The sequence below is a fragment of the Plectropomus leopardus genome, chromosome 2 (assembly GCF_008729295.1).
Source record: "Plectropomus leopardus isolate mb chromosome 2, YSFRI_Pleo_2.0, whole genome shotgun sequence".
Taxonomy (NCBI): Eukaryota; Metazoa; Chordata; class Actinopteri; order Perciformes; family Serranidae; genus Plectropomus; species Plectropomus leopardus.
In genome coordinates, this window is record NC_056464.1 from 19,171,757 (window position 1) to 19,192,433 (window position 20,677).

Here is a 20,677-nt window from a genome sequence, read left to right on the forward strand (position 1 = left end):
TCCAAATGAACCATATTAATCAGACAAACACCCTGAATTTGTTTTAACCGAACCAGCAGGTCAGGCGTTAAAGCACCCTTAAATGCCCTCTGATGTGCTCATAGCAAAGCACATCACTATTTTTTTATACCACACATTCATACTTATGCATGCACAGTACTATTTTAATGTTTTTTTGCCATGTAATGATAAATTTGGGTATATAAATACAATAACGAAACCCTGCTGGGTGCATTTAAGTGCATTTTTTGCTCATCAGCAAGAAAAGTCTTGACCTATATGGTTTTGTCCTCCTCGTCCTCACTCGTTCTTCCCCTCTATTTGGTTTCACTGTGTTGCTACTAGGGTTTCACAATACCAGAATTTCAAATTTCAATACAATAAAAAAAACAATAAATAATTTGTCTTTCAATACCATGACAAAAAGAAGAAAAAGGACAGTCTTAAAACGCACGCCTCCAGTCACGTGGTGGTTTGTTGCTGTTGAAAATGAACCAGCAGCTACAGGTTGAGGACCAGTTGATTATCTTTCCTGTTGGTTCAGTGTTACGGCCTGGGTTGAAAATCTGATTGTCGATGTGATTTTTTATAGTTCCAATACTTTACTTTACTATCCAATGTATAATAATGGAGATCATGTAATTTAAAAACATGGTATTGAAAAAGCTTCAGTACTTTTGGCAGCTTCAGCTGTCACTTGTGGCGGCACGGTGGTGCACTGTCACCTCACAAGAAGAGGGTTTCGGGTGTGAATCTGCTGGCCTGCTGGTGCCCTTTTGTGTGGAGTTTGCATGTTCTTCTTTTGTAAGTGTGGGTTGTTTCAGGGTTCTCCGTCTCTTTCCAAAGTCCAAAAGCATGCAGGTTAGGTTAATTTGTGATTCTAGTTACTCCTAGTGTGAATGGTTTTCTGTCTCAATGTGTCATCCCTGTGATGTGTTTCTGGAAACCTGTCCGGGGTGTACCCCACTTCTCGCCCTACAGATAGAGCTGCAGCTGGATAAGCTCCAGCCTTCCTGTGACCCTGATAAGCAGTTACGGATAATAAATGAATAATTGCCATTGATTTATAGTTTATTGAAAATAAAATTTGGAATTCCAGCATGCGTGAAAAAACAGAAAACAAACTTGTATATTTTGCACATTTAAATGGTTTTGCTAACTACATAAATTTATAAACAACAGGAAAACATGACTACAAGGAAAGCAGAAGTTTTGATGAAAAATCACAGTGAAACTTTCCTTTTAACCTCTGGTATTTGATAGTTATCAAGTGCCTCACTTATCTCTGCACATTATCTCTTAACAGCAGAGTTCAGTGTGCATTTGTGTGCAGCGACAGAGATGAAGTGTGTGTTTTGTAGTAGCAGAGCTGTTGTATTGTGTTTGGTATTAACCTGTGTGTGTGAGAGAGAAGAAAGCCCTTGACACTAAAATTAAAGCATGCAAATCCTTAAACAGTTTAAGCGAAACATGCAGACAGCTAAGTGAATAAAAGAAGTGATTTAATTTAAAGCTACAAAGTGTTCTTGGCTGTTAAAAGAAGCTGTCATGACACCCAAAGGAAAAATTTAGACCGCATGTTAAGATGTTATCAACTAATAAGTCTGGTAGGAGCCACTCAGAACAACAATTAACTGCCGAATGTCTCTTTAAAAAACAGGGGGATCTTAAAATTTATGTAGGTTGGATTTCCCAACATATCCAAACAATGCCCTTTAGTGAGGAGTTATAATTAGCCTCAATTAAAAAACAGACACAGGATAGTGTTTTTAAAACCAGTCAGCCACAGAAGCTATTAAGCTGATACTTTTAAAATATGAAACATAAAAAAATAGGGTATATGATGGGTTGCTTGGCAGTTCAACAGGGAGATTGCAGCATCTGTTAATGATCCACTTTTTAATTTACAATCAAATATTAAACAGCCATGGACAAAGGAGTTTTCAATATTTTCCCTCCATTTTATAGACCACTGAGGGGAAGACTTGGCACAAAGTCTTTGCAGAGCTGGGCAGTTTTCTCTGTCTGATTTAAGAGCATCCCACGTTTAAAAGTCCTCAGATTCTCTAAAGCACTTTTGTGTATTAATGTCCATGCTAAGAGTAAGCTCTTTTCTCTGTTTGCCTCTCATCATTATGTCTTTTATTAATTTTTAGTTTCTAATTTTGAGATATAAAATTGGATTCTGCTGACTGAACAGTTTTTCCACACTTTAAATTAAATCTGTTTGAAATGCATTTTTTTTTTACAAAAGGACCTAAAAACTAAAGCTCTAGGTAAGATATTATAATTATTACTCTTTGTGTGTGTGTGTGTGTGTGTGTGTGTGTGTGTGTGTGTGTGTGTGTGGGTGTGAGAGAGAGAGAGAGAGAGATTACTTATTATTAATAAAATGATAAATTTAAAAAGAGGTTGTTAGTACATACAGATTTGTAGTCTTGTTGTTTTCTGTACTTTCAGATGCACACAGTCACACACACAGACGCACACACTTGTTATCCTGTGGCACGGTGCTGACCAGCAGTCTGTGTTATTGGCCCTTGTTCACACTTAAATATGACGGGTGGTTCTGCGCTAAGGTCCAGTGTTGTTATATATATATATATTTGCCTCTCAGTGCAACCTTTTTTTCTTTCTTTTTTTTACCAAAGTTTTTTACACACTCTGTGAGATCCTTTGACTGGTTTAAAGGGAAACTTTGTCATCTTTTATGTAGATGTCCGGTCAGTTTTGATGGTAAATGTGGTCAGCTGAAGCAATAAATTCTCAATGCATGTCATACTAACAGAAAAAAGCTGAGTTCTCCTGCTTAAGGACTTGTGCTGGCAGTGCCTACATTTACCAGGATGCATTGCATGTGAACCTCTAATGGTCAGATAAAAAGTAGTGTAGATTAAGTTGCTCCTATATTTATATTCTTAACAAAATTAAAAACATGTAGGCTTCATAGTCTGTTCTGGTGTGAACAAAGACAGCAGCAGCTACAGCTATTATTAATTAGCATTACTCCTTCACTCCCTCTGTTTTTTACTTTTCACAATAAAAGCCCAACTTAAATTACTCAAAGCATTTGCTAAGAGGCAACTTAACAAAATAGAAGAAGGTCTCCAGCACACTTCTTTCCACGTGAGGAGTAAACTGTCATGCATAGTAACTCACTCACTGGCTTTGACCAGGTTGGCAACAGCAACAGCATCCAAGACCAACTGCCCATGTTAAAATTCATTGTAGCAGAATGATTCAGTTTCTTTTGGCATCGTAGGACAGTTTGAGCAAAGACACCACCAGTCAGTGTTTACTCTCGGCAGCTCAGGATCTGAAGGGTCCTCTCCGGCCATCTCCTCTGCATGGCAACCATAGCCTCTCTCAGCTGCATTTCTTCAGCCATTAATCTAGCTCAAATAAATACAGCTGAACATCCGATTCAGTCAAAACATTGTAAAATCAACTACATTTACCACCAATACTGTTTGACATTCACAGAAGCTGTGATTCATTTTCCCTTTGATGCCCCGAAATGCTGTTCATGTGGATTTCTACAGCAAATCTGTCCCGAATGTGCAGCAATGATGCAGTGAAAATGTTAATATTGTATTTGTTTTTGCTTTATTTGTCTCAGCAGCAGAGTCCAGCTGGGGAAAAAGTGTCTCTGAAACATCAGCTGCTGCAGGTCATCGTGCGTGTGGCTCAGTACCGCATGCTCCTCACTGGTGAGTCTCATGTAAAGGACAAGATGTAGCTTTTCTTACTTTTAATTTTCCCTTATAGTGGTTGCATACATGTCTCTCAGGAGGCATTCATTTTCTCTCACTGCTCTCACAGATTACCTGAACAACCTCTCCCCCGATTCCAAGGAATATGAGGACACCCAAGGTACCGTGAACAAACAGCAGACACGGTGTGGACAGAGGCAGTGACTCACAGGAGAGCGTTTTACTGGCCTGTGTGTGTGGCTCTGTGTTTATAGGGAGTTTATTTGCTCTCATTTGGCATGGAGAGATGGCCATGAGAGAGCCAATTTAATTTTTTTTTGTTCAGGGTAGAAACCCACTGGGCAGCTCTCCTCTGTGTGAAGACTGTAATGTGTAATTCATGAGACAGCCAGTCACAGCAACACTATCTCTTATCTCCGATAAGGGAGCCACCCCAGTCCAGACACATCCGCATTCCTGACTCATTTTGAGTTTTATGTTTGGTGACTTTCTACATGCAGACAAAGAACAAAGAAACATCTAATCAGTTACAATAATGTATTGTTTTTGAGTATAAGTGACTCATGGGAGCAACGGTTTTTGAAACTGATACAGTATTGAGTTACAGAGCTACAGCTGGAAGCAGCTAAACAAGCTGCAGTTTAACCACTTAGGGCATTTATGCTCCATCAGTGTACAACCACCAAAAGTGCTTGTTTTTGCCACTGACAAATTATTATTTATTATTCTAAGTGTATGAAAACATTATGAAGAGGACACTACAGAGATGGGACTTGTTGTTAAAGAACAAGATCCTTCTTGTTTAATCAGAAACAGACCAAAAAATGCTTTCGTCAAGCTTACCAGAAGCCATTATATAAACAGTGATTTTAGAGTGTATAGAACCAGCATATATTTCACACTTAACTGGGTGAATTATTTCAACCAAACCATAGCTGGTGATAGTTGGAACAGTGAAGAGATGAACTAAGACTGCCTTTGTGTTTTTGTTTTTATTTTTGTCAACTTTGACTGAAGTGTGTTTTATAGTGATAAAATTCCAGAGTCTGATGTGTTTGATGATAGCAATTTCAGGGTTGTTTCTGGTTAAACAACTTACCAAAGAGGTCTATCACTGTGTGGATCCTTTCCATACTGTTGTCAGGACCTTAAAATAACAATCTGAGTTTGTCAGTGGCAAACACAAACACTTTCAGTGGACGTGAATTGATGATGCACAACTGCCCACAATGGTTACCTTTCGCTGCTGCCGTCTGCAGCCCTCTCTCTCAAAACTGGACCAATGTCAAAAACTGTTGTTTCCATTAGTAACTTAGACACAAAAACATGGGAAAATAGGGTCCAGGTTGAGAAATGCTGTAGTTCCCCTTTAACATGTCAGGTTTTCAATGATTCCTCTGTGTTTGTGTTTTACAGCTGCTGTGGCCGTAGTGTCCGACATTGCAGATCAAGCAAATGACAGCTTAAAACATGGGGTGAGTGTTATGTGCAGGCGTGCGTAACTCTTGAACCCAAAAAACATTTGCATTCAGAATGACATATTTCTTATTTTCAACCTAAACCTTGATCAGTATTGAACATTTGAATCTCACAGCTGAATACTTGAAACACTATAGCTTGTTTTTGTGTGTTCAAAACTCTGTAATTCTATAAATTTAGGAAAAGGTTCTTCCCTGCCCAGTTGCCACCCTAAAGTTTATGTCCAAAACAGATTACTTAAGAATGAGACTTAACTGCTTCCTGAGTAAATGTAGCGTCCCTTTTCACACTACAGGTTTGACTAAATGTATACAGAGGGAGAAATATGAGATAATTTTCACCCCAACAAGTTATCAAAATGGCATTACTTGAACAGTTCTCCTGTTTCTAATGTTGTAAAAATAAATTTTGCTCTTTACTAAAGGTAAAATCTGTTTTCAGTAGACCAAGCTCTGGCTTTTTTTAAATTAAATCTTATCGTCTTCCACACTGCTGAGGTGTCAAACATGTGGTTTTCACCATTTTTGATGTGTGGTCCCTTCAAAAATCAACACTAAGAGGGAAGTATGAAAAAAAAAATAGTTTAGTAGAAATCTGATGGGTTTTTTTCTATTTCTTTCTGAAGTTAATTATTTGGCAACCCCCCAGGTTTATCTTGTGGCCACTTGCTGGGGGTGTGTTTAATGCTTTAGTCCAGACTGAAATATCTCAACAAGTATTGGATGGATTGCCATGAACTTTGGTTCATAGTGCCCTGACGATGAATACTAATGACTTTGTTGGCACCCTCACTTTGCCTTGAGCGCCACAAGCAGGTCAAAAATAATTAGTTTTCCAATAAAAAGGTTTTTCCTTCATGAGCTGACAAAATGTTGTACAGACATTTGTTGTTCTGAGATGCTGAATCCTAACAGCAAGGATTCCCTGACTTTTCTTATAGCATCACCACGAAACTGATGTTTGTGGTTTGAGTGAGTGTCTCAAAAAACTATAAATGGATAACATTCATTTTACAATACTTTGATTCACAACCACAGCCCTATGAAATTGACAACATCACTCCCATCAGCTCTGCTTTGTTCTTAGTGCTAATTAACAAAATGTTTGTATGCTCACAGATTCAACTGAGATGATGAATAGACCAACTAACCATCAGCATTTGAAAAGGTTTTAATGGCAAAGACAGATAAAGGCATATCTTAAATGAATAAACCACCAGTTTGATTGTTATTCCTTTGTGTGCACAATAACAAAAACGATTTGAAATTGAAAACTTGTAGATATCGAAACCACAAACACCAGTTTCACTTATATTCCCTGGCTTGTACACACATATTTTGCAAATGAACCCTTAATTTTTAGCATTGTCATTTCAGCACGTTAGCATGCTGACGAGGCATTTAACTCAAAGCACTGCTGACAGACTCAAAAAGAGGCTCTTGTTTTTTAAAAGCTACAGTAGTTGTAGTTAGAACCACGTGCCAAATAATTGCATTTCAAAATAAAGTGGCTCATTGTAAAGAGATGACTATGTAGAAAAACAAAGGGAGTTGTAAAAATAGTCAAACAGAGAAAAATAGTTTGTGGTTTACGGGAAAATGTCTGGTGATGGGCTCTTTCATCATTTCTCGTCTTGTTTTCTCTCCCCGTCTCTCTGCTCTTTTCTCTCTTTGTGTCTCAGGAGAACTTGTTGCGTCTGGTCAACATAGAGTACAGTGTTCGTGGCCAGCGGGACCTGCTGCAGCCTGGCAGGGTACGACTCTGATAACAGCATTGTTTCTTTGCCAGCCCACCCTGTCTGCCCTGCACCGCCCCTGTGTTGCCCTTTACACAATCACTCAGCTGGGAATCCCCGGCCGGTGCACTTTTAAAACAGCATTAATTATTGCAGATGCCCGCTGGGTGTCATGATCAGATAAATGGTGAAGTGTTCAGTTTGACTTGATCCAACTAATATGTGTTTATGTATCAGGTGTTTGTGAAGGAGGGCACTCTGATGAAGGTCAGCAGGAAGAGTCGACAACCCCGCCATCTGTTTCTGGTAAACGCTGCTTCCTGTTTGTAGTCTTTACACACACACATGTGCTGGTGGTTATACTAATAATCTTTATTTTTGCTTCATCATCTAACTACTTCTGAAGACATCTCTGTCTAAAATGTAGAGTCATGCATTTTCTGTCTGCCGTGTTTCTATGTCCAGACTGAGCTATTAAGAGCAGGTTTCCTGGCAGGATGTTTCTGAATGCTGACTTCCTGAGCCGTTTTTTTTCACTGACAACACAGCGAAGGTCAACACCAGCCTCTTATTCGTATGCACCTGTAAACCCTTATGACTCACATTCTCTCTGAACACAGACAGCTAAGATCATGATAAAGTAAACAGCAATGTAGAGGGAGGGGCGAAGGATCTAAATTCATAAAGTTTTATGTCGAGTATAAACAGGTCACAGTGTAATTTGTGTTATTTTGTTACGAGGGCTGCAATTGAAAATTATTTTAATTGTAGATTAATCTGTTGATCATTTTCCTCGATTAATCTATCAGTCGTTTGGTCTATAAAATGTCAGAAAATTGTTAGAAATATCAAAAAGTGTTTGACAAAGCCCAAGAGGAGTCCTTTAAATGTCTTGTTCTGTCCACAACCCAAACATATTCAGTCACAGAAGAGTAAAGAAACCAGAAAAAAATTACATTTAAGAAGCTGGAATTAGAGAATTTTTACTTTTTTTCCCTTAAAAAATTATGCAAACCATTTAATTGCTAATCACATTAGTTGCTGATTAATGTGATTATAGACAACTAATATATTAATTGATTAATAATTGCAGCTCTGTTTGTCATGACGTCATTTATTTCATGAAAGAGATCACTGAAAATGAGTGAGTCACAGAGGCAGAGGAAACACTGTGCCAGACATTAAGCTTGTGAAAATCATAACATAAAGAAAAGCCTGAAATGTTCTAATCAAGAGAGATTAGAAAATTAAACGCCTTCGCGAATTATCCATAGAGCATCATCAAAGCACATTGCTTTTCCCTCCTGTGGCGTTTTTGAAATTTGTGATCTGGGTTCACCACTAAAAAAGCTCGTAAACATCTCTTCTGGAGGATGTCAGTAATAATCGCTTTGTAACTTTTATCCTGCCAGTTTATTAACCCAGACGCTGATCACGTGTTATCGGCTATTATTAATTTGGGAGACAGCATCATAAAACAAGTCTGCAGGAGCTGCCAGTCTCATAACAACAACAAACACTGGAGAAATGATGCAGAGGTTAATGATCCAGTTTGACATCAGCCACTTTGTTACAGAAGTATCTGTTTCATGTATAATCATAAAAATGAATACGAGGTTTTTGAATTTATAAATGCATAGATTCAGTAGATGGCTGTAAAAACAGCCTTTGAGTGTCAAATTCTGCATGTACATCATTCTGCACAGTGAGGCTCAGGTGAAGCAACAATAAGCACATTGTTATATGAAGGGGAGCTTTAAATTTTGTGTAACATTTGAGGTCTAAAAAGTTTTAAAGTTTAACCCTTTGAAACCTAGATTGACATCAGTTTTCTTGTGCTGCATTCAGACTTCTTGTACAAGCTATCTGACCCTTTGAAAATGGAGCAAATTGGTGTGACTTCCTTTGAAACCACAGGAAAAGAAAAGGCAAGGACCAATTTGGCAAGAAATGTCCCACAAATTGCCAGAAATTTTTGCCTAAAACTTTATTTAAAAAAGAGGAGAGGATTATTAGAAAATAGTCCATTATTATTATGTTCCAAAAAAATATTAACATTAATAATAAGCAGTGTGGCTGTACTCCATACTGTCAAAAATACAAGAAAAAATACACAGTTTAGTTTGAAATTTTACTTGCCAAGTAAGTCAACTGTGTGAACTCATCGATGCAAAGTTTTGTAGTAGAGTGCCCTCCACTGGAAGACTGATGCAAATGCCTGACTGATGATTAACAAAAAAATGTCCTCTGATCTGCACTTCTTTGTCCTGCAGATTTATTGTGACTTATTATTGTTATCTCTGTCTGTTTGTAGATGAATGACGTGCTGCTGTACACCTACCCTCAGCAGGACGGGAAATACAGACTAAAGAATACTCTGCCACTCACCGGCCTGAAGGTCAGAGTCCATTAAAGGAATACTTCACCTCCTAAACAACCATTTGTATATCATTTACTCATCATGTGTTAGGTTAATTTGCGTTTTTCCTGCATACCTCTGGTGAACATAAAAACTGGTAGAACTGAAGCATAAGACTAAATATGAGAAATTTAAATTATACTGCACAAGTTGTGGGAGAGTTTTAAACCAATTTTATTATATAGTTTTGCTGTTATTAAAGGTGGCCCCCTTTTTACTCGAATATATATCAAGAATTTTCTCAGTTTCTGGATTCTTGGTTTACCATAAAGGCATGTGAGAAAAATGTTTTCTTCACCAATTCAGTGCAACACGAGATGATTTATAACCATGTTTTCCCTATATGCAATTAAAACTGGCATTATTGTTTTAACACCTGTAAAAACTGAAGCCATGAAAGTATTCAATGATAAATATACTATTAGATTAGATACTATTTTTTTATGTAGGGATAAACCTTGTGAGATGTATGATCTTGTTTGCAAGGGGATCCCCAACAAACACAAAACAAATGGAAAACAGAGCAGTACACAATGCTATATGACACAACACTGACAAACAACAAACTAAATAAGTAACAGGGAATGGGAAAAAATTAAGAAAAAAGTACAACTGTAGAGTAGACCGAACTAAAGAAAAAGGATTGATCTCATGTTCTGAGATGAGAAAACAAAACATATTTAAATAAGCAAAGGGATGACAGAGAATGGATATTTAAAAGTAACTTATTCCAATCAGAAGGATTCATTTTTTAATTAAACGGTTTGCAGGTAAAAGAGGATTTGAGAACGGAAAAATACGTTTCACCTCCCGATCTTTGATTTATGATCTTACTGATTTTCCAGGTCAGTAAACCCATCGTGGAAAATGTCCAAAATGCTCTTAGGATCGAAGGATCAGACATCTCCATCACTCTGTCTGCAAGGTGGGTCACAGTGCGTGTACGGTTTGGATAATCGTTAAAGGTACACTGTGCAGGAATTTTTTTGGTTACTGTTTGTTTCAGTGCTTGTTTGCCAAAGTAAAATCCAACCCCAGATCCTTTTCATAGCAATGAAAAGGAAAAGCATTTTTGTTTATTTGGCATTTTATCCATGATTTTCGTACTAGGGTGCTTGCTGCTAACAGTCAGGCACCTGTTTGCCACATTTCTTATGAAGTCTTGACCTCACCTGTACACAAAATAACAAGAAAATGATGAAATACAGGCGGAGGGCAGAGTCTCTGCATTTAAATGCACCGGCACACACATCCAGTGGGTCACAAGTGATGATTGAGAGGGATTATTCTTATATGAGTTTATATATTGTTGTTTTAGGACAATCCTGCATACTATACACTTAATATTTAATAAGAGTTTTGATTAAAATTTAAAAATACTTGTAGTAATTATCTAACAGTGTAGTGGTTCTGTGTGTACTTTTTGCAGTTCCTTTATTGAAAGAGAGGACTGGTTTTACACTCTGAGTCGCACTGTGACTGAACATGCCAGAGGATCTGTAGCACTCAACGGCTGCTCAGGAGAGGTGAGCAAACTCTGCTTCTCTGTATTCATCTTTGAAGTTATTACTTTATCAATTTTTTTCCTGAATCATACTCATCCACGTCCAACCAGAGAGACTGACGCTATTGGTCATCATCATCAATCTCTGCAGAGCGTTTTAGTCTGTTTTTATGTTTCTCTGTGTTTGTTCCAGGTCAGAGATCGTCTGCGGCTGACTCTGGGAGAGAAAGCTCCCACACTTGTTCCAGTCTCACAAGTGATGATGTGCATGAACTGCACCTCAGATTTCAGCCTCACTCTGCGAAGACACCACTGCTATGGCTGCGGAAGAGTGAGTCACACACAAACAAAACACAGAGCTCCACAACACTTTGATATATGTTTGATATATGAGTTTAGTTTGCTGCTGAATTCTTGTGGACTTTTCAATGTGCCTGTGGTTTATTTATGTTTGACACAGATTGTTTGTCGGAGCTGCTCCAGGAACAGATATCCACTGAAATATATGAAAGACAGGATGGCCAAAGTGTGTGATCACTGTTACAACGAGCTAAAGAAGAGAGGTGGGAAACGCTGCTCAATTTTTTCAATTCATTTATTTATTTATTTTTACATCAATCAATCAGCTTGTCAGGCCTCACATTTTTGTATTTTTTATTCCTCTTGTAACCAGTAGGAGCAATAAGTTACTCCTGACGTGAGACGCAGCATCACACTAATGTAAATACAGGAGGAATGTCCCACTTAAATTGGACTGAAATCAGACTGAGCTGGCAGATTTTGGAAAAATGAGTTAAGTTTACAGGAAATATATTTATACAAGAAAGGAAAGTAATATATTTGGAAAGGCAGAAATAAAGTAAGAAAGTAATATTTTAACATAGTGAACATCAAATATATCATTGCCAGTTGCATCTTAACATTCTGTAGTTTCACGGGACGCTGAGTTTAGGATGAGAATCATGTGAAACTTCTGAAACAAGTCCAAAAAAAAAAAAAAAAAACCATAACTGAATTCAGTGTGTTACACCCTTGGATAGTGAAATCAAAGTTTCATTCTGAAGAAGAACTTACCCTTTATTTTCAGTAACATATTTAACATCTTGTGGAAATCCTTTGTTTTGCCTCTATAATACTACTAATATATTTTTGAGTGCACGTGATGCAAAAATATAGGATGATGGACTGTGTTATGATGTTTTATTAATTAAGATATATGTTTGATATGACATGGCCTTTGCATTACTGTCTTTTTCCTTATGTACTTTTTTTAATATGCACTTATTGAATTGTTTCCTATCAATTGTTTTACCACCCTGAGTGGTTTAGATGGTGAATCATACCAGCTGTCACAGAGCCTGTCAGCCTTTTGGTGTGCATTTTTTATTATTATAGTAGTGATAACAACTTTTCAAACGTTTTGACCTGACAGATATCCAAGTAAGGCAAGGCAGACTTATTTATATAACACATTTCATACACAAACCAACCCAGAGCATTTTACGGATTAGTCATTTTGAATCAAAGCTCATTTTAGCCCAGTCACAAAGCACACCTCAAAGGCCCATACAAATAATAATTTCAGTTCAATTTCAATTTCATTGATAAATCACAATTTGCCTCAGAGGACTTTATGCAACATCCCTCTGTTCTTGAACCCTTACAGCAGAAAAGGACTCCCCCACAAAAAAACAACAACAAAACCCTTAAACAAGGGAAATTTGTCTTGGGCTCCATCACACAGCATGCTTACCAACATCCCAGTACACATGAATGCTTAGAACATGGATCATACATACATACTTAAACAATAAAGCATTTGTATATTTCTGCAGGAGGCGACGTGTCTCCACTGTCAGGTAAGAGTAGCCCTCGTCCAAACCGCTCCAGTCGTCCTCTCTCTGCTGTGTTCCAAAACATTCATCCTCCCAACATCTGGAGACATCGCAAAGGCACCATCTCCTTCACCCAGGTACACCTGCAACTGCACCTGCCGCATGAGAGGGCAGTGAAAAAACTGCAAATATAGCGTACACCCAAAATCATATTTTTAGGTGGGCCTTTTTTAGGAAGCTGCATAGATTACTGAACAATTGTTGATAAGGCCGATGTGTTTTGTAAGTAACAGTGGTAGTTATCAGTCTCCCCGTGCTCCTGTGTCGTGCAGGTGACAGTGTCGGAGGAGGGCTCCATCAGTGGCACTCTGCAGCGCAGCAAGAAGAGCAAGAGGAACTGGAAGAGACTGTGGTTCCTCCTAAGAGACAAGGTGCTTTACACCTACCGAGCCCAAGAGGTGAGGGGAAACATGCACTCCCCTTTAACCTGAACAGCACATATTCAAACTTTATCTTTAAACAGTGATATCTGTAACTAAAAGTGCCCACAGTTAAATCACTGTATCTTACAAACGATTTCTGTTCCCGTGATGAATCATCTGTTCGCAGGAGAAAGTAGCATCAGAGACTTTACCTCTGCTGGGTTTCACAGTGAAACTGCCTGAGCAGCAGGGAGGAGAAGAGGAGGCCAACATCTTCCAGCTTTATCACAAAAACACTTTGTATTACTCCTTTAAAGCTGAGGACAACTTCACAGCCCAGAGGTGAGAGGCATGTCTACTTCACAGCTAATTTTAAAATGTTTAGCAATGAACAAAAAAGTATTAGTCTGACTCACAGGGTTGCTAGTGAACAGTTGCAATCGAAAGAGAAAAAAACTAATAAAAACAATCAAGCTTCTAACTTTCACATCAACCAGTGGGTCCCAGGGGGTTAAATGGGCCCATGATTGGATCGTTTTCTTTGACCCACAGATAACCATGTGATCCCTGACTTGACTTCTCTGAAGTGGAAACATAAGCAACACCAAATTTGGAGTTTTTAGTAGCAATGTGCAGAGTTTACAAAAACAGAAAAGTTGGTCACTCCTCTAGGGCAAAATGCTTTTATTTTTCATTCCCAGGAGTCTGCTGCAGTAAAGTTAGTTCAGTTAGTAATGTAGCCATACGTCACACTGACAGGCACAGAACTGGAAGTGTTTAGGTGAAACAGACTGAAGTTACTATTTTAACACAACTGCAATACAAGCTGTTTTTCTCCTAATGGAACATCCTCTTCTTGTACAGGTGGGTAAACGCCATGGAGGAAGCCACAGTTTTATAGGATCAGCTACTTCGGGTGGAAATAGAGGTCTGCTACTTTTCTCCTGCTACAAACAGACTGAGAAACGAAAAGGGAAAGATAATGATATTTGATTATGTCTGCAAGTTATAATGAGGACTGAATAAAAAAGAAGACATCTTGTTCTTTGAGAGGGGACATGATTACCTACTTTGTAAACCTCCAGTGTCCCTGCCTGCTGATACCGCAGGTGTGACACTGAGAGCCATGAGAAGCGTTGGCCCAGAAACCTGCCAGTGTGGAACATTACACTGATGTGACCTGTATTTCCCCCAAAACTTGATCAGCAACATTCCTCCAAATCCTGGGCAAGATTTTAGGAAAAGAAAGATATTCTATGATTTCTAGTATTTTTTCACCATATTAAATATTAAAAAAAAAAACAACATAAAGACATAATTATGATAACAGAACAAACATAAATGTTAAAGGTCCAGTGTGTAGGAATTAGGGGGATATATTGGCAGCAATAGAATATAAAAAAGAATGTTTTCTTTTGTGTATAACCACCCAAAAATAAGAACTGTTGGGTTTTTGTTTCCTTTGAATGAGTCGTTTATATCTATAGGGAGCGGGTCCTCGTCCATGGAAATCGCCATGTTGCACCACCATGTTTCTACAGAAGGGGCAAACCAAACACTGGCTCTAGATAGGGCCATTCATGTTTATGTGTCAGCCACCGTAGTTAGCTGCCCCTCCACAATGAACAGCCTTGGAAAAACACTGATTTTTAATGTGAAATTGCTTAATTAAGTGTCTTAAATTACAAGATCCATTTGTTTTGGAGATGAAGAGACCTCTGCGGATTATTCAGCTCCCAGTAAAGACGCCTGTATCTTAAGTTATTTAGGAAAAGAGGTGGGCTAGTAACCTGCTGCTGAAACTCTGATTTGTGAAACTGTTTTATTCAGTGTTTTAGTCACTAGGTCCTTTTGATTTGGAGAAAGAGAGACCTCGGACGATAATTTGGCTCTTGCCAAAAAAACCCTCTGAACAATTAACACTAAAGGAATCCTAACCGAGAGTTCACACTTGCCACATGGGAGAAGTTTCAGCTGTATGCAGTCTGCAGTCCTCACTGCTAGATGCCACTAAATCCAGCACACTGTACCTTTAACCACAACCATTCTGCTGTCGTTTCCACAGAGGGTGGAAAAATAGTAACACATTTCAACCTCGTTCAAATATGCCTAAATCTGGAATGGCCTGATCTTTAGTTATAAAAATGAATTAGTTATGCTTCCATTCAACATGTGTTCCTCCACTGGATTAAATGCATCTCTATGACTAACACCCTGAAGCACAGGCTGTATCAAAGAATGAGTAATGTTATATGTATAGAAATGTCTGTAGCTTTGCCATGCACTGTATCGCTGGAGATAAAACAGTGAATATAAACAGTTTGTATACTTTTTTTTTGCACTTATAGAAAAAGGATTGAACCTGAAAAAGAAACATGAGTGTACCTTCATCTCAGAGGCCAAAAGCTTCAACAACTTTAATTAACTGACTTGATTTGCTTAACATACTTTTTAAAATGTTGCCAATTACAGATCCAGTTGTGCACAGGATTTGCTGCCCTCGACTGAACGATGAATCACTGATTTCACTGCTCTACATGATCAGTGTTTTGGACTTTTTACTGTAGCGGATGATATATTAAGTTAGAATTTTTAACACTATTGTTTAAAAATCAAGTAAAGGAGGTTTTAACGATGAAAACTGTGTGTCTGTTTTCTCTTTCTCCATTTTGTGTCTCTTGAGCTTAGTTTGTGTCTTTTTTTGGTCATTTTATGTCTTTATTTTTGGTCGATCTGTGTCTGGGGTAATTTGGGTCTTGTTTTAAGTGTCTTTGAGGTCATTTTGTGTCTGTGGGTTATTTTTTACTCTTTGGGTTGTTTTGTGTCTCTTTGAGATCATTTTGTATCTCTTTAGGTCATTTTGCATCTTTTTTTGCTCATTCTGTGTCTCTTTGAGGTAATCTTGCATCTCTTTGCAGATGTTTTGTGTTTCTGTAAGGTATTTTTTTGTCGTTTTTGTTCCTTTAAATAGTTTGTTAGTGTCTCTTTGCAGTTCCTTTGCATCTCTATGTGATTAATTTGATTCTCTTGGTCGGTACATGTTCATTTGAGTGACATTGTGCAGTTAAAGGCCGAAGAGCCCCTGACACTTTTGGCCCCTGGGTCTTTGCCTGGTAGGCCCATTCAGTAATCCATTCATGTTCCTCACGTCCTCTAGATGGCAGGTGGATTAAATATTAAATTACAACAGACTGATGTTGAATTCCTGTCACTGTGTCCTTGCTGATGAAGCTCAGTCAATACATACATTGAAAATAGACACATTATAGCCCCTCCCCAACATAAGTCTGCACTGACATGTAATCAATGTGTGGCCTGATCTGATGAAACACCAAGCTGGCGAGCGTTTTAGATAACATTTTGAGCTGTTTGAGCTGAAGACACAGGGGACTGAGTGATGTGCAGACCAGTGTGCTGTACGGCCAAAGAAAGGCCAGGCCTGCTCTGCTTCTTGTCTCCCCCCTGAGGCTGCCTGACCCAGAATGATATCCGGCAGAAAGTTTGCTTTCTGGGGCTCCTGAAAAGTTGCAGACACCTCGTCCTATATAGAGGACAGATCATTCATCACTCTGCTCTCCCTCTCTAGCCCTAATTCTGTTTTCTCCCTCCTCTGTCGCTTCACTCTTTTTTCAAATCTCTGTCATGTTTTCTTTCCTTTTTTGCTTTTGATTATGACAAAATACACAAATTTCTGACAGCTTTTTAAAAGCTACGTATCATCCCACGTTTCCTGCACCTGCTCCTTCTGACTGAATCCTTCTGCTGGAATAACCTCTCTTAATTGGCTGTGTTTCAGCGCTGAGTGGAAAATGTACTTGATGTCATCTTTATACAACACTGACACTGAGTAGTTGCCAAGACACAAGAACAAATCAGATAAATAACCCAGTTCACCTGAATACAGAAGTGTTTTCTCACAGCTTCTGTATGTAAAGCAGTTTGCTGTTTGCTTTTTTTTTTTACCATATACTACTTCTGCTTATGTTTTTTCTGGTCGCTGCAAAGCAGCAAGAATCAGGAAATTGTTAACTTGAGCTCGCTGAAGAATAAACAAGACAAACTGGAAAGCCCAGCTGCACTTTTAAAGATCCTCTATGTGCTAATTAATTATCGCAACAAGTGCTGAAAGCTTGCTGTGGGTCTGACAGACTTTTGACAGTGGGGCAGCAACAGTGTCATAATCCAAGCTTACTTCCATATCGCTGCAGGCAGGAGCGATGGAGAGAAAAGCAAATAATCAATCATACACACACAGCCTACTCAATACGGTCGGATGCATTCAGCTCTGGTATACGTGCTCAGCCTCAGGAGTCATCAGCGGCTGATGCAAAAGAAGCTGAAATAGTTTTATGATCTGAACTTTCTCATATATGGCTTTTTTTTGTCTTGACCATGATGCTCTGACAGCAGAGTTCTTTTTGGAGACAAACTTTCTGGCCATTTTCAGTTTTAGTCTGAGAAGCCAATGCAGTGTTTTTGTTGATGTCGTGAGTTACAACAGCATGCCTTCTCATCTTTGTTGTGTGGGCGGCAGATCCTCAGGGGTAAAGAAAAGACTTTATTATGTAATAGCAGAAAGATTTAAATTAAAAAATACTGAGAAATACGACAAAGGGGATAATAGCCGTGTCCCCTTGACATTGGTTTGACATTTCTGGGTTTGCACCTTTCCTCATGTATCTTGGCGCCCTTCAGAGATGGGGAGAGGGAGAGAATAAAAAGATGTGGAGGGGCTGGAAGAACAGAGGGACACACTCTTATGTCCCACTTTGCAAACTCTTTTGCAGCCTACACTGCCAAGTCAATGTTACACCTATTCCACCTCCCCTAAAGCTTTAAATAGCCCACTCTCCCTCAACAGGACAAACGGAGAGAAACACACAGCCTTCAGCACACTCTGCACCTACGACTGAACATTCGTTGTCCCTGGTGCCTAAACATGGAGCGTGCGTCGTGCTTTCCATTCTCTTGTGACCATTCTGTCACCGGCAGCTATCTGCAGAGAGGGAATAAACACGTGTCAGCAGGGCTGGCAGCTGTCACTGAGGGATGTAAAATCTGTGCAGTCTTTGAACCTGGACAAAGATAGTCAGAGTTTATATTTAAAGCATAGTTTGACATTTTGGGAAAAAGGACTCCTAGCTTTCTTGTCATGAACTAGATGAGAAGATTTATTCCACTCTTATGGAAACTGGAAACTGGGCAAAACAGCTGGCCTCTGTCCAAAGGCAGCAAAAAGGACTTCTAAAGCGCATTAATTAATACATTATGTCTCATGTGACCAGTTGTGTTTTGTGGGGGGTTCTGTGCTGGACTATTTCTTGGTCCAGTTGCCAAGCAACCAGAAAAGGCCCCAGAAAGTCAAGAAATAGTCCGGCACAGCACACATAAAACAAAGTACTGTGGATTTTACAAAAGTGGCAACTTCAGGGGCTGAAAAATGAAGCTAATGCATAAGTGCAAAAAAAACTGCAGTTCCTCGAATGGCCACTTGAGGCTGGTTCTAAATATGAGTAATCCTCATTCCTGTTAGCAATTTTTTATTCTAAAAACATTCTTAGAATGGTACAATGCAACCAATGCAATGTTTTAATAATGTTTTCAGTGGCAAGTTTTCTATTAGATTCCAGAACATTCTTCTTAAAGTTAAGGTAACATTCTTTATAAACATACAAAAATAGTTTTTGTTTTTTTAACATATCACATTATATTACATTTTCATTTGAAAATGCTCTGTAATCTCAGGCCTCAATAATGTGTTCTGAATGTTGTTTTGAAAATGTTCTTCCTTTGTTCTCATGTAACATTGTGTGAACGTTTTATATAAGAACACTCTATGATCTTTCAACATCACCAAAACATCCTCAATATGTGACAGTTATAATGTAACATCTTCAGCATTTAACCTTGCAGGGACATTATTTGAAAAGATAAACGTCCTTAAAACATTCTTTGAACAATAGCTTAAAATGTTTTGTTTAAAACATTAAAGCAACTTGTAGGTAACATCAGCCAAGGTTGTGGGAACGTTCCCTGTTAGCTGGGTAGACCCTCATGTTAAAATGCCCAATTTAACAGCAAAATTTAAATGTTTACAGTCTGATCTCTACAGTCAATTTCCCTGCTCATGACAACTGTATGGGTGTGAATTTTTATATGACTTACCTGTTTGCATTTTATTAATGCTTAAAGTTACACATAATTAAGGGTGTAGCTGCTCTGAGTGATTGATGGGTGCCATCAATTCAAAAGTTGCCAGCACAGCTGCAAGATTGGTTAGGTAACGTAACTGTGGTGTAACCCTTGATATATAGAGTAGCCTATAGGCGCACCTATAGTTGGTACTATTTCAGTACGTTCATGAAATTGCAACATTTTTTGACACCTATGTCATGTGCCGCTGAACATCTTTCGTAGGAGTGGACAGGGCCTGCCTCCAACACTGTCCAGTTCCCTTTATACATTCATGTTTAAAATTGGAGTCAACAAATAACAGGTGACATCACAGTGGCTTAATCTGTTATTGTCTTCGTCTGTGGATTTACTGTTGGATTTCTGTATGGATTAAGCTATCAAGTTATAAGTTGTTGTTGTTTAATGAGCATTGAGTTCTTTGGAGAGAGATAGTCTTATGCTAAGCAACACTCGACTTATATTAAATGAACGTACTGTATTCAACATGCTTTGCCAACAGTGACCTGTCCACTTTACACACATTCTCAGTCCTGTTAGATAAAATTGTATTTCTTTTTCTGCCCTATTTTATAGATGATCCTTTAATGTTTAAACCACTGGTTACCACAATGGGTGAGATATAAGTTTAAACAGTGGCAACGTCAAACTGCATTTGTGACCCCTGATTGTAGGTTCTGATCTTAGTGTTGACATAATAGGTAAGCAATTTTGAGTAGAGTAATTTTGCTTTTACGGATTGTTTCAATTTAATGATTTTTAGATGCCAAGAGGATGTAATGATATTCACTAATCATAGGAAATCATATTGTGAAAACTGAGATTGATCTTGCAACTTCTTGGGGTGAATCCATTAAAATAACAACCAATTAATATATTGACACATCATAATAGCAAACTCAGCTACAAATGATGTAACTTTCTCTGTGTGTGTCCAAGCTGAGTCGTACAGCCTTGTGGATCCACTCCATGCATGGGGAGTTTCTGTGTGCATCTGCTCTGTTTGCTAAATTTAACATCCGCCTGTTCTTCAGCCTATACATCCCACGGGCAGATCATAACAGTTGGTATGTGTAGATGTGTGTGTGTGTTTGCTAGAAGAGGAGCAGGAGGGGGTTCCTCAAGCTTTGAGTATGCATCTGTGAGAGTCGGAGAAGAGCAGCCAGGCATTAAAGGTTTTTAGTGCACACACACCTAGTCTTGACTGTAGACATCCTGTGTCTGCCATGACTCACAATTTGCTTATTATGTAAGTCCATGGAACAGAGAGGGGATCACTGGCACACCTGTGCCCGGTCAGCCTGTCCCTGGAAGGGTTCACCTTACATTCACTTACAGCAGCACATATACTCTCATACTCTTAAACCAAATTGTAACA

The 20,677-nt window shown here is 38.6% G+C and overlaps 1 protein-coding gene across 4 annotated transcripts in view; it reads left to right on the forward strand.

Annotated features, from left to right (window-relative positions):
* Positions 1-14,447, forward strand: part of LOC121959243 (FYVE, RhoGEF and PH domain-containing protein 5-like) — a 43,353-nt gene extending 28,906 nt beyond the window's left edge. For 2 of the 4 annotated variants that reach the window (XM_042508494.1, XM_042508471.1), the window contains exons 8-21: positions 3,620-3,710; positions 3,823-3,873; positions 5,130-5,188; positions 6,874-6,945; positions 7,165-7,233; positions 9,242-9,325; positions 10,192-10,271; positions 10,776-10,872; positions 11,044-11,181; positions 11,311-11,413; positions 12,686-12,822; positions 13,018-13,143; positions 13,295-13,449; positions 13,972-14,447. In XM_042508494.1, coding sequence (XP_042364428.1) covers positions 3,620-3,710; positions 3,823-3,873; positions 5,130-5,188; positions 6,874-6,945; positions 7,165-7,233; positions 9,242-9,325; positions 10,192-10,271; positions 10,776-10,872; positions 11,044-11,181; positions 11,311-11,413; positions 12,686-12,822; positions 13,018-13,143; positions 13,295-13,449; positions 13,972-14,008 — 1,299 coding nt within the window. In that variant the 3' untranslated portion in view covers positions 14,009-14,447. The remainder of the gene's footprint in view (positions 1-3,619; positions 3,711-3,822; positions 3,874-5,129; positions 5,189-6,873; positions 6,946-7,164; positions 7,234-9,241; positions 9,326-10,191; positions 10,272-10,775; positions 10,873-11,043; positions 11,182-11,310; positions 11,414-12,685; positions 12,823-13,017; positions 13,144-13,294; positions 13,450-13,971) is intronic. The other 2 variants (XM_042508488.1, XM_042508480.1) reach the window with 2 other exon arrangements.
* The last annotated feature ends 6,230 nt before the right edge of the window (positions 14,448-20,677 follow it).